At 42.9% G+C, this 17,275-nt stretch overlaps 2 protein-coding genes across 8 annotated transcripts in view; one reads left to right on the top strand and one right to left on the bottom strand.

Annotated features, from left to right (window-relative positions):
* The window catches only part of TBCD (tubulin folding cofactor D), a 124,619-nt gene extending 119,825 nt beyond the window's left edge, over positions 1-4,794 (top strand). Inside the window, exons 38-39 of one of the 2 annotated variants that reach the window (XM_054083264.1) lie at positions 152-236; positions 2,511-4,794. In XM_054083264.1, the coding sequence (XP_053939239.1) occupies positions 152-236; positions 2,511-2,525 (100 nt within the window). In that variant the 3' untranslated portion in view covers positions 2,526-4,794. Of the gene's footprint in view, positions 1-151; positions 261-2,510 lie in introns of those variants that run through there. The other variant, XM_054083263.1, reaches the window with a different exon arrangement.
* B3GNTL1 (UDP-GlcNAc:betaGal beta-1,3-N-acetylglucosaminyltransferase like 1) overlaps positions 407-17,275 on the bottom strand; it is an 88,093-nt gene continuing 71,224 nt past the window's right edge. For 5 of the 6 annotated variants that reach the window (XM_054083268.1, XM_054083265.1, XM_054083266.1 and 2 more), the window contains 4 exons: positions 9,875-9,943; positions 8,616-8,690; positions 4,812-4,900; positions 407-544 (listed from right to left, as the gene is read on the bottom strand). In XM_054083268.1, the coding sequence (XP_053939243.1) occupies positions 4,820-4,900; positions 8,616-8,690; positions 9,875-9,943 (225 nt within the window). In that variant the 3' untranslated portion in view covers positions 407-544; positions 4,812-4,819. Of the gene's footprint in view, positions 545-4,811; positions 4,901-8,615; positions 8,691-9,874; positions 9,944-12,793; positions 13,393-17,275 lie in introns of those variants that run through there. The other variant, XM_054083269.1, reaches the window with a different exon arrangement.

The raw sequence follows: 17,275 nt of genomic DNA, 5'->3' as shown, positions 1-17,275 counted from the left end.
ACAACAAAAACTTCTGCAGTTGGAAATGGACATGAAAGGATAGCTGCATAGATAGTGATATAATAATAAAATGGAGAGCATGAGGAGTTGTATGTGTGTAGCCAACTTCAGGTTTTAATTTCTGCATTAACTGGACTGTTTCCTCCTGCAGGGAAGCTGAATTGCCAGTGGTCAGAGAGAAACGCAACTGTCTCTGTGATCTCATGGGAGTGCCCAAACCGCAGCTAGTATCCAAGGTAAAGTATGGAATTGTGCTCTAGAGAAGTTTTTAGAGAAACATGGCAATGATCAATTGTTCCACCAAATTTGCCATGGACCTGTGTGCCACAGGTGCAGTTCCTCACTGGTTCATGAATGTATCCATGTGCACCAGAAGAAGTGTCTGCATGGCTGACTCTACAATGCGTGGAATTGCGGAAGAGTGCTGTCTTAAGCCCTTCCAGTCTTGTTCCTTGAAAACCTTCCAGACTTGTAGTGTGACTTCTTACTCAGACAAAACACAAGGATGAAGTAACAAAGAAAGAATTTTCAAAATTTGCGCTTGCTGGGGAAAGAAAACAGGATAAAAACTTCCCAGTCAGGATCAACAACAAAATTATCACACGGTTGTGCAAGCCACTGCTTCTGACTGCCCAAGAGGAGGAATACATTCTGAAAGTCAGTACATTCATAAGAAGACACACAATATATCCATATGTAGGTCTTGTTCCATTTTAATGGGGATCGTTTGGAATTGCCCATCTGCTCAGTATTTCAGAAATAACAAAATTTTCGCTTTGGTAAGAGTTGCTGTGAGATTCCTTTCCTCTCCCTCCAGAGATCAGGAGGCTGGATTGTAACTGGCTTAGAGAACACGTGTTAACCTGACAATTTACTTAGCACAAATAATTTTTTGGAGCAATACAAGACAAGGTGACAGTTGATAAGCCAGGGCTACTTCCATAGTACAACAGGCATCCACAGCGGATCATCTATTCCCTAACCTGATTAAGCTTAGAAGTAGTGGAATATCATTTTGTTCTGGGCCTTTGTAATTTTTATTGTTCTGCTTTCATAGTACTAGAAATTTTTGTCCTTTGTAATTATTCTAGAATTTAGAAATGTCAGCCAGGCAGTTTACTTTCCTAGTTTTTTTCTAATATAGGGGATCTTCATTCCCTTCATTTTCTCATTAAAATATTTGAACATCATTAAGTCTATTTACATTACCAGAATTATGCAAAGCATAATTTTGTTGCCCTGCACAGTTCCATTTCCAAACTGCAGTCGCCTTTTTCACAACTGCAGCTTCTATGGCTGAAAGGCACCAAGTCTTTGTCTCCTCCTGAGCACCTAACAGTTACCTTAGCAATGGCATTTGTGCAGGCTTGTTGAGCTGGCAGGGTGGGACAGCCACTTCTTCCTGAGTGATGTTCTGATAATCCTTTATGTCCAGATACTTGCTAATGTAAGTAGGTCCTATGGTTTGAATTGTCATTGATATTATATATATATATATATATAATTTTTATTTTTATTATTATTATTATTATTTAAGTGTATTTAACAACTTGGTCAGCAGACTCATACTTCAGAAATCTATGAATAACCCTGAAGGCCACCCTGCTGTCCCCATAGCAGTTTTCTCTGCCCATCTTCCTGTTCCGACCAAGATACATCGACAGTTTTCTGCTTTTAGTACAATTTTAAGAAACCTGTGACTGACATTTTTGTAATTTTGGAAAACAAGAATCTGAAACTCTCGCCCACGCTGGGCATTGTTTTTTAGAGCAAAAGTTGACCTGAGCATTGCTATTTTAAGGTTTTTTAGTCAACTAATAGAAATGCTATGTTTAAAATTCAGATGTTACAAGATGCATTCACTGAACTCAGAAAAAAACTTATTTAAGCTCCTTAATTATTGGAGGCCAAGAGAAGCCTGGCACGTTAGGAGAAAACAGTCTCTGACATTAAACAACAGATTAAGAAATTGCCAAATATCTAGAAAGGTATTTCAGAGGGATCTGTTACAAATAGGATCGTGTTACCTGGGAGTTATGTGGCTGAATGTGGAACTACGCCTTTTCCTCCTCTTTTAACATAAGCAAATAGTTAGTGTAGCCTTTAGAAAAAAGCAAAATTCTCATAGGCCCTGAGAACTGTTGTTCACTCTGAGAGTGACAACTGCTGAACCCAGAGGGCTTTCCACAGCTAAGTAGATGGCCCTCTACAGCCAGGCTGTGCTCACACAAGAGTGCAGAGCACCTATCCTGAGAACACAGGAAAAACAGTAGAGAAAGCCAAGGATAACATTGTGAAAAGGTGAATGAAGGTGATTTCATATGACATCAACACTTATCATTCCTTCAAAACTTGTACAAATAGAATTTGTTAAAGGGTAGTTAAAAATTAATGTGTTAATAGTCTAGCTTTGTGCTCCGTGTACTTTGCTTACTTACAGGATGGGGAGACTTTTTAAATAGTGACACCTGCTACTTTACATGACCGTGCTTTTTTCCTTTCTCTTGCAGAGTTCGGCACAATGAAGCTTCAGGCACCGGCTGCCAGTTTGCAAACTGAAGCTCTTGGTTCAGATGCCATCAAGACTGAAAGAGTTCGTGCTGCAGCATCCTGCAAACTGGATTCTGGGCATTAGCTACAAAGTGCACTGGTTAATAAAATAAGAGGCAGAGATGATGTCTTCAGGTGTTGTGCTGTGTGACAGCCAGAAAGATTCATTATGTTTTCAGTTTTTGAAATCCTTCTCTGTAGCCACAAGATGCTGTTTGTTGTCATACGTCTGTGACAGCTAACCTGGGGGTTCCGGTGTTGGTGGCTGATACTTCTACAGCTCTGAATGGAGCTGTTCAGCCTGTGCTTGCTTAACACACAGGAATTGTTAAACTCAACTGGCTGCATTAATCTCTTAAAAGAATTGTTTTTCAGAGTTGAAAATGGCAGTGCTTGGTGATGATGAAATATTCCTGACCATCAAGTATCTGTCGTTCAAGCGTCATAGTCATCATAGTTCTCCAGGCTGAACAAGCCCAACTCTCTCAGCCTGTCCTCATATGGGAGGTGCTCCAGCCCTCTGATCATCTTTGTAGCCCTCCTCTGGACCTGTTCCAACAGCTCCATATCCTTCTTATGTTGAGGATTCCAGAACTGGACACAATACTCCAGATGAGGAATAGAGGGGCAGAATCACCTCCCTCGCCCTGCTGGCCACGCTTCTCTCGATGCAGGCCAGGATACAGTTGGCCTTCTCAACTGCGAGCACACATTGCCGGCTCATGTCGAGCCTCTCATGGACCAGCACCCTCAAGTCCTTCTCTGCAGGGCTGCTCTCAATCACATCATCTCCCACCCTGTACTGAAATCGGGGATTACCCCGACCCAAGTGCACTTGGCCGTGTTGAACCTCACGAGTTTCTCACAGGCCCACTTCTCCAGCCTGTCCAGGTGGCAACTGCACCACTCGGCTTGGTGTCATCTGTACAGACCCCTGAGGGACACCACTTGTCTCCACGTGGGCTTTGAGCCATTGTCTACTACTCTCTGAATATGACCATCCAGCCAGTTTCTTATCCACTGAACAGTCCACCCATCAAATCCATATCTCTCCAATATAGAGAGAAGGATGTTGTGAGGGACAGTTTCACATGCTTTACTAAAGTCCAGATAGATCACATCCGTTGGTTTTCCTGTGTCCACTGCTGCAGTTACCTCATCATAGAAAGCCACCAAGTTGGTCAGACAGGATTTGCCCCTGATGAAGCCATGCTGGCTGCCATTAATCACCTCCCTGTCCTCCATGTGCTTTAGCATGGCTTCTAGGAGGATCTGTTCCATGATCTTCCCAGACACAGAGGCGAGGCTGACAGGTCCGTAGTTCCCAGGGTCGTCTTTTCTACCCTTTTAAAACATTAGCACAATGTTACCCATCTTCCAGTCACCAGGGACTCTTCCTGATTGCCATGACTTTTCAAATATCACGGAGAGTCGCTTGGGAACCACATCACCCAATTCCTTCAGGACTCTGGGATGCATCTCATCAGGTCCTATAGACTTGTATTTGTTCAGGTTCCTCAGGTGGTCGCAAACCTAATCCTCCTCTACAGTGGGAGGGATTTTAACTGCTAGGTCACCATCTTGTCCCATGGCCCAGGAGGGTTGAGGAGAGCGGCTGTCAGTGAAGACTGAGGCAAAAATGTTGCTGACTATGTCAGCCTTCTGCTTGTCTGTTGATATGAGGTCACCATTTTCATCCATCAGTGGTGGTACATTCTCTTTAACCTTCCTTTTCGGACTGACGTACCTGATTGTAGAAGTCCTTCTTGTTTAGTCTTCACTTCCCTTGCCAAGTTCAGCTCCAGCTGCACCTTGGCCTTCCTGATCTTATCCCTACACAACCGGGCAGCGTCCCTATAGACATCCCAGGTTACACGGAGGAGAAGTGCACAGGCAACATGATCGCCTGATTACACTGTGTTACTGATGGTTCTAATACCACTATCCCAACACTACAAATAAAGCAGTGGATCTTTATACGCACACATCTATGACTCTTGGTAAGGCGGGATAAATTCAGGCAGAGGAACTCCCTAAGCAGTGTCTGACAATACAATTTGACAGTCAAAGTGACTTTGATAGGTGCTGCGTGATAGTAAAATGAGCAAATGGCATTATCCCTGGTTAACTCTTAGAAATGGGGCTTCTCAGCACAAAGGTTAATTTAATGAAGCACAAATTACTAAAAAATTCGAAACCTCTGAGCATATTGGGCTCCCTGCACCGACCCCAGTATCACAGCTTCCCTGACACTGCCTTACCTTGGGTTTTAGTTGAAGTGATAATAATCCCTCCCCTCCTTCAAGTTCAGCCCCTTCAGGTTTTTTTCAAACGCTCCCCCTGTCAAATCCTGAGGGAAGACAAATAAAGTGAAACTTGGTTTGGGTTATAACCAGTTTTGATCAATTGGTTCTTTAGCCCACAAAGAAAATCACATTTGCAGAACTAAATGTAACTATATCGAGCGCCAGGACTTCCACTCAAAAATTAAGCTACTATTTTACTACTGAAAGCTGTGGCCATTTAAATCCACCCACACTCTTGGAAGTAGTAAGAGCGGGCTGTCACGGCTTCTGACGGTCTCCACAAAGACTCCAAACAGTAACAAAATACAGCAAGTGCAACAATGCTGAAAGAGTTTGCTAAAAACAATTCCTTATCAGCTGCGAAACCCAGTGGTAGAGAAAAAGAGAGTCTTGCAGACTTGGATCTGGAGTGGAATACGGAGCACTCCTGCCTGTTTCCTGAGACTCTCTTATTCTTTTTCTATCTCCATTGTGTTTTACATTTGCAACTCTCTGGTGCAGATATATTTATGGGTTTTATTTCTTTGTTAGCCTATCTGTGGTTTCTCAGATGATAACAGCATATCGGGCACCGGTAGCAGAAAAAAGTTTCTTTATTAATTTTTCTTCCTAACAACCTGGTTCTCTGTCTTCATAATACTAAAATAATAACCTGGTATAGCGACACAGGTCTATTGTGAGGTTCCTATTATTAACAGGTATCAATATGTTCAAAGCCCATAGGAAGTGAAGCTCCATAATGGACTTGCACTGTGTTCACTCTCAGCACTGATCATCTCTTTGGGCACTGTTTTGTGCTGCTGGAACTCCATATGCATTGATCTTCATTTAAATCTGCACCAGGGCAGTTTTGCTATCAGCTCGTAAAACACCAATATTCCCAGCTGCCAAGAGCATAATTCAGCTTTGGCTCAATATGGATGGCTGTTGATTTTCTTAAATTCTCCTAAAAAGGAACCTGCAGATTCCAGATGCAACTTTACACACTTCCAAGCTGATTCAAACAGGTCAGATTGCATTTCCAAAGAAAATAATGCTTGTTACTTAAATGATCCTATGGCCTGTAGTGTTCTGCAATCAGCAAGGAGAAAAAGTGGCCAGGAGTGGAAAATGACACTGAACAAAGTGGAAAATCACAAATGAAGCCACGAACCAGAGTTTTCAGGCAAGATATTGTATAACGGCCTCATTGTAATGGCTTCACAAATTACATGTGCTATAAAGCAGGTTGCACAGATGTTTTGTCCAGGGAATTCCACCCACCATTATTATGTCATATGAAAACCAAAATTAGTTGTAATATTCCTGGCTCATCCAAGAGTTTATCAACCAACAGTACATGATAATGCCCTGAGGTCCTTTCAGTCTGGCTTCATGACTCACAGCTACACCAGCGCTGATTATGAGGTTGGGAGGGCCAAGTTAAAAGCAGACTGTACCAGATGAGAGTCAGCCAATCCATCTCTGAACAGATCTGGTACAGTGTTAGAATGTTGGTGTTTGCATGTAGATACTGGTTTTAATTACTGCTACTGACTTTGCTACCAGCATTTGCAGCTAGAATGTATTTGGTATTTTCATAGAATCATAGAGTAGTTTGGGTTGGAAGGGACCTTAAGGACCACCTAGTTCCAACTCCCCTTGCCATGGGCAGGGACATCCCACTAGATCAAGGTGCCCAAAGCCCCATCCAACCTGGCCTTGAACACTCCATGGATGGGGCATCCACAAATTCTTTTGGCAACCTGTTTCAGTGTCTCACCACTCATGGTGAAGAAATTCTTCCTTATGTCTAGCCTAAATCTGCCCCTCTCCAATTTGCAGCCATTCCCCCAAGTCATATCACTACAACCCTTTGTAAAAAGTCCCTCCCCAGCTTTCTCATAGGCCCCTTTCAGGTACTGGAAGGTCACTATAAGGTCTCCCCAGAGCCTTCTCTTCTCCAGGCTGAACGATCCCAACTCTCTCAGCCTGCCCTCACATGGGAGGTGTTCCAGCCCTCTGATCATCTTTGTAGCCTCCTCTGGCCACATTTCTTTTGATGCACTTGGGGCATAACAACCCTATGCAGTGCTACAGACTGGGGGAAGAGTGGCTGGAGAGCTGCACGGAGGAGAAGGATCTGGGGGTGTTCGTTGACAGCGACTGAACATGAGCCAGCAGTGTGCCCAGGTGGCCAAGAAAGCCAATGGCATCTTGGCTTGGATCAGAAACGGTGTGACCAGCAGGTCCAGGGAGGGGATTCTCCCTCTGTACTCAGCACTGGTGAGACCGCACCTTGAATACTGTGTTTGGTTCTGGCCCCTCACCACAAGAAGAATGTTGAGGCTCTGGAGAGTGTCCAGAGAAGAGCAATGGAGCTGGTGAGGGGCTGGAGAACAAGTCTTACGAGGAGCGGGGGTTGTTTAGCCTGGAGAGGAGGAGGCTGAGGGGAGACCTTATTGCTCTCTACAACTACCTGAAAGGAGGTTGTGGAGAGGAGGGAGCTGGGCTCTTCTCCCCAGTGGCAGGGGACAGGACAAGAGGGAATGGCCTCAAGCTCCGCCAGGGGAGGTTCAGGCTGGACATCAGGAAACAATCTTTCACAGAAAGGGTCATTCAGTGCTGGAACAGCTGCCCAGGGTGGTGGTGGAGTCACCTTCCCTGAAGGTGTTTAAGGAACGGGTGGATGAAGTGCTTAGGGACATGGTTTAAGGGAGTGTTAGGAATGGTTGGACTCGATGATCCAGTGGGTCCTTTCCAACCGGATGATTCTATGATTCTATGATTCCAGGGATTGCCACAAACACGAGCACGCAAGCAGGGACAGGCTCGAACAGTTTGTGAGATCAGTTCTTGGCCCCCTGGGCACACTGCTGGCTCATGTTCAGTCGCTGTCAACCAACACCCCCAGGTCCTTCTCCTCCGTGCAGCTCTCCAGCCACTCTTCCCCCAGTCTGTAGCACTGCATAGGGTTGTTGTGCCCCAAGTGCAGGACCCGGCATTTGGCCTTGTTAATCCTCATGCCATTGGTCTCAGCCCAGCGTTCCAGCCTGTTCAGGTCCCTTTGCAGAGCCTCCCTACCCTAGACCATTTAAAATTCCCGCGGAAGCTTCCAGACCAGCCCCCCCTTCACCCGCGGTGTCAGCCTTCATGTATGAGCCTGGGCTTCCCAGAGTCTGGACTCGCCCACCGGGCTACCTCCGCAGTTCCTTTGCTTCCCTCCCTCTGACAATTTTGCTTTAAAACTTCTGTGTTATCCTAAACATTGTGTTCTGTTACTGTAAATAGAACAGCAAAATAACTGCTGGCTAGCAGCTTCTAGTTATGTTATCAGGTAATTAAACCAGTAGAAATAAGAAAGATACCACAGTCGGGTGCAGAAGAGGCTTCAGGATTGGCAGTGCCAAAGAAAATGGCTTTTAAGGTCTGATTTAAAAAACAAAGCCTTTGCCATGCACAGGGCCGCAAAAGATGAGGAACGAAGGAGGTCAGGGTCTGACTGCATCTCCTCAGTGCGTGTCTAATAGTGTGGGGCAGGAAAAGAAAACAGATCCAAGCTCCTTTACAGAAGCTGCACATTTTATAATTCTTAATACTAATTAATACTGCTGTTTTAGACCTTGAAATACTCTGGACAATCAATTTGATAAAAAAGAGGCCATGAAATTGCATAGTACGTGCTTCTGGGAAAAGCTACTTACAGTAAACAGGTATTCATTTTCCTGAGGAGCAAATTCTGATTTTGCAAAGAAAGCTGAGGTGGCAGGTGGTACTCACCAGCTTCACGCAGATTATTAAAGGTGGAGATGCATCTCTGAAGTGCCGTATAGGAATTTTTGGTTTGGGTGTCTCCTGCAGGAAAAAGCAGTAGCCTTGAGTAGAGAGGCATCCAGGTTTCCCTGTCACCTTAGGTTTAGGAGCTACTAAACACCAAAAGAGGAAAAATACATCTTTCTTTGAATGAAGTTACACATCACACCAGATATGAATTAAGAGCTTTCTGCTGTAGAAAGTAGGGTGTCTCCCAGCTCTCCCCAAACGCTTCTTACGTACCTCCAAATTTTACTTTAGCCCTTTCCCAAACACTTCCCTCTTTGAGATGATTGCAAGGTATGCTGCTTTAATAGCCCATTAAAAATATGTTCTTTCTTTTTGTTGAGCAGGTTAATTTTCTGCCACGTCAGTGAGTTGCACCACCTTACTGTGCTGTCAGAGCAAACATCAGGCACAACAGCAGATACAAAGGAGAATCCCTCTGAGAGGGAGCTATTAAACGGGCTCATGGCAGGCTGGGGCTTCAACATGCATCCAGGCTGCAGGAAGGCCAAGGAGCAGCTGTGTGCTGCTGTGTAGGCCATCCCATTGTCAAAAAAACCCCAAATTTGTTGCAGTGACACCACAGAGCCACGTATTAATTGACTGGACCCATCTGAGCCTTACAATGTCACCGCCCGTAACTGGAGGGAAGGAGGAAAAAATCACTTGGGCCCCAGATTCCTTCACTAGCCGTCCCAAAGACCTAAAATCTCTTTTGATTCTCCTTAGGCTACGTACTGCTGCTTCTTCCCCTCCCACATGGAGTAGCAGTAACGGGTAGTAGTCTGAAGGCCTTACCAGGCTGGGAAGTTTTCTAGCAGTATCCCTTACATGGGGACTTGAGAGGCAGCAGACATCTCTGAGTAGGGTCTGCTCGACATATCGGACCTTCATCATGGACTTTTATCCATCATGTGCCAAATTCCACTTCCACTTCAAAGAAAAACCTGTCAGTGAAGGCTGTGTTTTACACCATCATCAGAAGCCTTTCAGAGCAGATATATTTTTGCCTTTCTACACCTGATTTCTCTGAGTGTTAGAGCTGTAGCTCTGGCTCTCTGCGTTCGCACTCCTGTGTGAATCCCAGCTCTCTGTCTCCTGGCACGGCTTCTTACCCAAGGGAGTTGTACAATATTTAATATCAGTGATGTGTTCTTTCATCACATTTCCCAGAACGCTTCCACGTTACAGTAAAGAATACAAGAGTATACGTAACCAACCTCAGATTCTTCATAAGTGTAGAATCCTTTTGTTATTTTCTTCTCATCAACATCACAAAATGCAGTTACCTGCCAAAAGAGAAGCAGAGTATTTGACACTGCTCTTTGCTACAGCAGGTACCTCACCTGTAGTGCATCTACGGAAGTGATGCTGCAGGCGTGTGAGTGAACACAGGAACAGGGAAACCTGCCCTGTGTCTCCTGTGGAGCTTAAAAATGTATTAAACCCTTTCCGACTGTATCCTAAGGAGATGTGCAAGTTCTGTTCTTTACAAAGATGAAAACAGGTAATTTCAGCTACTGACTGCATAAGGGAAAACAGCATCAGGAGAGCATCTACATCACCATCAGCGACAGGCAAAGTAACCTAAAACTAGAGCCCAACCTCCTCATTGTGACACTGCCACCAAACACCCAAGGCCACATAACACAAACCTGCCTCTTTCTGCCCACTGAGCAGAAATCTACCACCCGATACCTCCGTACAGAGGTGCTGCAACTGTTGCTTTGGATGCTTTGGTAACACCAGCCTCAGCTCTAGGTCATAACCACACAGCTGGGGATTCCTACAGCTTCAGACTTTTTATTTTTCAACCGAAAAGTTCAGCAGATTTTGTGTTTAAATACATGTAATTACTGCTGCACTGTGGTTATTTGTACTGCAGTTAGGGAAGCGTTATTTGTAGCCCAAGCTGCCAAATATTTCAGATTGGTTTTATCTGTATTCCTCACAAATATGCACACACAATAAATGCTTACAAATCCAAAATACACAGTGGCCTCATTTTTTGAACCGCTGTGTTGCCAGGTACATTTCAGAATACTTTTTAAAACAAACATCTATGTTTTCCCCTGACTTCCCTTGGATCCATTCATATTATCCACACAGAACTCTTGCACTGATGCAGTTAGTCATTAAGGTCTTGAAGAAATCAATTATTCTGGTGAAAGCTGGAGAGCAATTTTCCTATCTTTTTAATTGTTGCATTAAAAATTGATTAACAATCCTTACTGCTGAGAAAATGCGAAAAGCCAACCAGCTGTTTGTTAATTTCTGAAGTTAGAGAAGGCTGCAGAAGACTGGCTTGCATTCTGCGCCTACAAAATCTCTCTCTCACATTTTCTTCTGGTGATTAAAATAGTTTCCTTTTACCTAAAGTGACCTCATTCTGTTTGTACAGAGAACACTGACACTTTCGCACTCCGCATTGCTACTTACATCCCAATGCAGAGTGGAACCTTTACAGCCCAGGGCAAACTGCAGAGGGATGGGACAGCCTTACAGATGTGTTAAGGCAACAGGCAGAGCTGCGTTCTCTTGCGACATAAAAGGTGTTTCTACATCACAAGGTTTCTGTCCCTGCACTCCCTGATCAAGAGCACCTCCCCGTCTTTCCCGGAGCCCCTTCCAGTAATGGAAGCTGCTCTAAGGTGTCCCCACAGCCTACTGCTCTTCAGGCTGAACAACCCCCACTCTCTCAGCCTGTCCTTGTGTGGGAGGTACTCCAAGCCTCAGATCATCTCCGTGGCTTCCTCTGGACTCACTCCAACAGCTCCATGACCTTCCTGTGCTCAGGACTCCAGAACTGAATGCAGGACTCCAGGAGAGGTCTCAACAGAGCAGAGCAGAGGGGCAGAATCCCTTCCCTCACTCTGCTGGTCCCACTGCTTCGGATGCAGCACAGGACACGGTTGACTTTCTGGGCTGCAAGCACACATTGCCGGCTTATGTAGAGCTTCTCATCCACCCGCACCTCCAATTCCTCCTTCTCCTCAGGGCTGCTCCCAATCCATTCTCCGCCCAGCCTGTGTTTGTGCTTGGGAATGCCCCAATCCACGTGCAGGACCTTGTATATGGCCTTGTTGAACTTCATGAAGTTCACACAAGTCCACCTCTCAAGTGTTTTTCAGGCATAATCATTCCATGATTCTATGATTCTATGTACTTACGTAGCTGTTTGAGCTGTGCTACTATTACACAAGAATTAATAGTTTGTTTCCTGCTTGTCTTGTTTACTGCCTTGCTGGTTGCTGCAGAGGATCTTTCCTTACACCTTCCATTCCACTCAGATATCCTAATGTAAAAACTGAAAGATTTCATCAGCCTAAAAATATCCTTTTATGGTGAATTATCTTCATCAGATTTTATTCCCTCATCTTATTTTCACTTGTGATCTGCTTTATCATTTACAGAAAGCAACAAAACATAATCACAGCAGATTCTCAAGATCTGTTCTAGCAGGAAGGATACAGGAGGCAAGTTTAGATGGGAGAGGGAATAGTAGAGCATAATAAAAACAAAGGAAAACCCCTTTCATAACTGGTCACCTGCACATTGCTTCCTCTTCCTTCTCATTATAATAAGTGGTCTCATAAAATTTATCTTTAAAGAATTCAATCTGCAGACTCTCTACAAAACACTTCCTGAGCAGATCTTCCTGGTTGCTCTCTCTCCACATCTCCAGCAATCCTTCCTTCATTTTAAATGTCTAGTGACCCTCTTGATTGTATTTATAATTATCTCGTTCAAATTTATATAAAGCCTCAGAAGCAGGGTAATATACATCTCCACAAGATTAAATCCTTTTTGGCCATTCATGTCAAGCCAAAGTAACTGAAAGATCATACTGCAGGTTTAATAGATACAGTAGCGACAAATAGAACAAGAGACATACAGAGGCACAAACACCTTCCAGTAGGCCACTAGCAGAACAATGAGACAAGTGTGCAACTCTGTCACAATCTGAGTGGTTTTAAGTATCAGGGTGCTGCTTTTATTCCACTTTAGCATTACAGCCACGACAGAAGCTGAGAGCATCTTTAAATTCCAAGCATGCATTTCATGACTCCATGTAAAGATACTCTTCCATTAAAGACAGCAACATCTTCCCGCTTTGTACCTACAGTAATAAATGACAAAGTTGCTCAAGAGAATTTTAATACCAGAATCCAACATGCAAAATCATCTTCTAAACATCGTACACACAACAATTCCCTATTACGTACGTCACACAACTGCCTTTGCAGCGTGGGAACCAGCTGCAAGGGTCTCATTTCTCAAGAACAGATAACTGCATTAGTTATGCCAGGAACTTTCCAAGCGTCTACGCTCACAAAACGGACATTGCAAAGAGCACATCATCCCAACAGAAGCTGCAGGGAGATTATCCTGCCGTATTGCAGCAGGAAGTTCTCACTACAGTCCAAAGTGAAGCCTCCGTTTTACCCCATGGTGTTTTAGGATGCTTTACACTGAAGCTTTCAAATTTCATTTCTCTCCTTGTTCTGCAGTCTCTCTTTTAACTTCGTTTCATGTTGACATTCTATCTTTTGCTCCACAGTCAAGGTGGGTGTAATTCTTCCCTTTGTGTCCCTTTGCTTTTACACATGCTTCCTTCAGTCTCTCTTACTATTATTCAGATATTTTAGAGTAGTTAAAATGATACAAAACTTACACGTTTCTTGCTTTTTGTGATAAGCTGAGGGTCATGGCTGAAGTACACGGTTCAGTGATGGTGCTTTTAAAAAAAAAAGCGAAGAGAAACAAACCAATGATTTAAAGTGTCTGATGGGCTAAGAAAAAGGGCGTACAAAACAACTTTTTGATGCTTTCAAGTTTGCCACTGGTGAATAGAGCTGCCATAGAGAAGCCTCATGGGCTGGCTATGCAAGTACTGTTTCCATGACACTAATTTGCTGATGCCTCTTTCGCCCTTTCCCCCTCCTTTTCTCTTCACTACTTGAACACTATTGTCAGCTATCGGAAATGAAACAAAATGTTAATGCTGCGGTTCTCCTTTTAGCTAAAGTTTGGAGAATAAAAGAGCAGACAAGACAGCGCAGAAGCCCTCTAGGCACATGCAGCATCCCAAAAAACATTTGGTTTCCATCTTTGGCTGCAAATTACAGAGAAGACGGCTGTGTTTTAAACAAAAAAAGGTCTGTTCAACTTCATTCTTGCAAAAATGTCAATACTGAACCACTAACAACTGTGTGAATCAAGAAGGGAACAGCCAGGAAACAGAACTGCTCTAAGAATACTGAGATGCTGGTAATCAATTCATAAAAACCCTACTTGCTGACTATTTTTTTTTCTTTTGTTGCTGTTTAGCAAAAATACTGACCCTCAGATTTTTGCCTGAACTCTTTGGAGACAAAGCATGATTTTAATATTCAGCACACAGATGTCTGAAGGAAGAGAGAGATTTGCTTAGGTGTCCTTTCCTCTTTTAATGCAGTCATCACTCAAATCCATACTGTTTTCCAAAGAGATTAAGGTAATAGTTTTTTTGGGGAGTGTGACCATACACAGACTGCTGCTTCCTGGAATTGCCAACATTTTGTTTTCTAAGAAACAATGCTGTTTGGCATGCAACAGATTTATACTTCGCAAACATACCACAAAACCCTAGTTAGTATAAAAAAAATGCAATTTCTTTGTCTATAAGGTTATAAAAATATTAGAAACATTCTCTTCTGAAAAAGATGTTTTCTTACATGCCCTGAAGTTGACATTTCAAAGGAATTAATTCCCATCCTGAAGCTTTAGTAGAGTTTAGGTTTTTTCACAATTATGAAACAATACAAACCGAATGCAACAGGCTTAGGGCGTGGGGGTGATGTTTATTATTTATTCTATGAATATGTGCCCCAAATTTTCTACAGGTACTTAGTGCCAGTTTAGAAAAGAACCCTGCAACTCCACATTCCAACAGAACTCAGTTTCACGATCTAACGAAATTCTTAATCTCTGTAAGGGGAGAGTGAACAAAGCATAGGGAAAGTTTTCAAGAGTCCCAACTGGCAAGGTATAAAACCAATTGAAAATAAGTATAGACAGTTAAATTATACAGCTTAGTTAAATTATACAGTTTATTCTGGCAACTTTTCCTGCATTTGAAAGGGTATCAGATGTTTTAAGATCACACTGGTTCACGCAACTGGATCCACAGAAGAGCAAATGACAATTGTATTGATGTAATACATCTTATTTTATTTGAAGAGGCTTTTTGAATTGTATTTTAAAAGTGTCTATTTCACATTATTGATGAATTTATATCCCAGGGCCTCCATTTACAAGACAACATTGGATTCTACTTGTTAACTCAAAGTGATACTGAATCCCTAGTGCTCTCATGATTAACAGAACATCTGAAAGCTTAAATCTCTTTATAGTCCTTAAGGAGTAAGTCAGGAAAAGCATTTTATTGTTTTTAGGGCTGGAAAGGACAAACAGCCATTTACAACCTTTATTTGTACGGGATTTTAGAATATTTGGCAAGAGTTGAAGATGGGTCACAAAATACCTGAAGGATTTTTGAGGAAAACCTGGAGTTTAACTCACCACCTTTTATGGTTATTAAGGTAGAATAAAAAGAAAACTGCCAGGAATTGCCTACTGCAAATTTTATGATTTTTTTTTTCCTGAAGCTCCAGCAGCACAATCCTTTAACTGGCACTTGAAGGAGAAGTGAGATGTTTTAACTGCTTCTACAGCTGCTTGCTAATCACTTAAAAGGAAATATTACTCGATGATCCAGTAGGTCCTTTCCAACCTGGTGATTCTATGTTTCTATAGTGCTTAGGGACATGGTTTAAGGGAGTGTTAGGAATGGTTGGACTCGATGATCCAGTAGGTCCTTTCCAACCTGGTGATTCTATGAGTAGGATATCAGTTAAGCTTCAAGTCTGACTGAGATGGATAGACTTGGGATGTCACTTGTGGAAAAGCTTTTACAATGGCAGTCATAATGAGCCTGAACAACTCCATAAAACTGGTGCTTTAATCACTACAGATAACACTAATTTAATCAGAAATTACCTGTCTAAAAGCTAGGCCTCTGCTCACTTAGGATGATACTTTCTAAAGCTATTTCTCTTCATTGTCTATTGAGAAAACCTCTAAATACTTCAGATACCATGTCAGACGGTGGAAGCAGCTTGATTACTCTCTATAAGGCATTAAGGATCAGACTGTGACTGCATTTTAACAGTACTATTGCCAGGTGAGTCACACTTGGCACATGCAGTTGTATCTGGTGTGTAAGCTCGCTAAAGCTTGCTACCTCTGTCTGGTCTAGTAGCCAGTAATTAATGGGTTAATGCTCAGCGCAATATTTCAATATCAAACTAAAGCACACTGGAATATGAGCAATTGTAACCCTGACAGAAGCAAAACAATATCATGGCCTGCGACACTGCCAAAGCAAACTTTATATAAAGGTCAGCTGGAAAGAGCGGCAAGATCCAGTTAATTAGAACCACACTGCCAGTGCTAGCACACCAGGGAACAAAGGTTGTTCTTTACCAAAGGAGAGGTAAGTCTTGGTTGTCTGGCAGAAAAATAGCAAAAAAATCCACCAGTATTATTTTTCTCTTCTCCTTTGTATCATCTCTGCAGTGAGATCTTCAAATTACCATTGCGTTTGCTGAACTGGATGTGAAGTCTGAATGAGTCTCCTATAGAAGTAGGTGGCAAATGTAACCCAAAGCTAGAGAGGTGTTCTATAATACCTTAATCTCAATCTCCATTTTGGCTTGGCAAAAAAAAACCCTAAAACACCCAAACCTAACCAAAACTCCAACACCTGAGATGGTGAGACACTGCTACAAACCAATATATTCTATGTTTTCCATAACACCTCAGAAACCCCTGCTTACATAGTACTACCAGACAAGCTGCCACCTCTTACATTGGAGCTTATTTTCTAATTCTCATAATTTTGTAGACAGGTAAGTGCAATGGGTCTCACTAAGTTAGTGGAATTCACAAAGTAGTCTGAAAAATACTGATGCATGAACATTTTCATCAACTCCCCAAAGTCACATGCAGAATGCACTGCACGGCCAAGAGAGCGCAGTACATTTAATGGATGGTTCTGTCCTCTTGGAATGAAGTAACTGCTTGACAACACAATATTTAATCTTTCTTCATACAGCTCACCCCTCGCCACATGATGGCAATGAAAGTGGGATGGCACTGCAGTATCAAATTCAGGTTCAATTCTTCTACTTACTGTCTGAGTGTCTACCCAGTAATTTTGACTAACGGTATATACATTTCTTCTGTTTTCTTTTTATATGTGTGTTGTCTAAGGGCCACTACTTTTATCAGTTTTATATATGAGATCTGACACAAAAACCCTAGACTGACCCTATAGCTTGGGAACCAAGTGCAGGAGGGGACAGACAAAGAGATGGGTATAGAACACGTTCTATCCTGGCACGGTGAGATAAGGCTCAACTCAACTGCTGCACTCAATACGAGTGGATGTGTATTCAAATAGAGACAACTCCTTACCCTCGGAGAGGAAATGATGCTGTGCAAGACTGAACAGTGAATGAACATCAACTTTCTTGTGAAAATGAAGAAATCTGCGATGGAAACTTTTCAGTTATTGG

The sequence above is a fragment of the Cuculus canorus genome, chromosome 18 (genome assembly GCF_017976375.1).
Source record: "Cuculus canorus isolate bCucCan1 chromosome 18, bCucCan1.pri, whole genome shotgun sequence".
NCBI lineage: Eukaryota > Metazoa > Chordata > Aves > Cuculiformes > Cuculidae > Cuculus > Cuculus canorus.
Note: the sequence above shows the minus strand (reverse complement) of the source record. Positions and strands in the feature narration are given on the sequence as shown.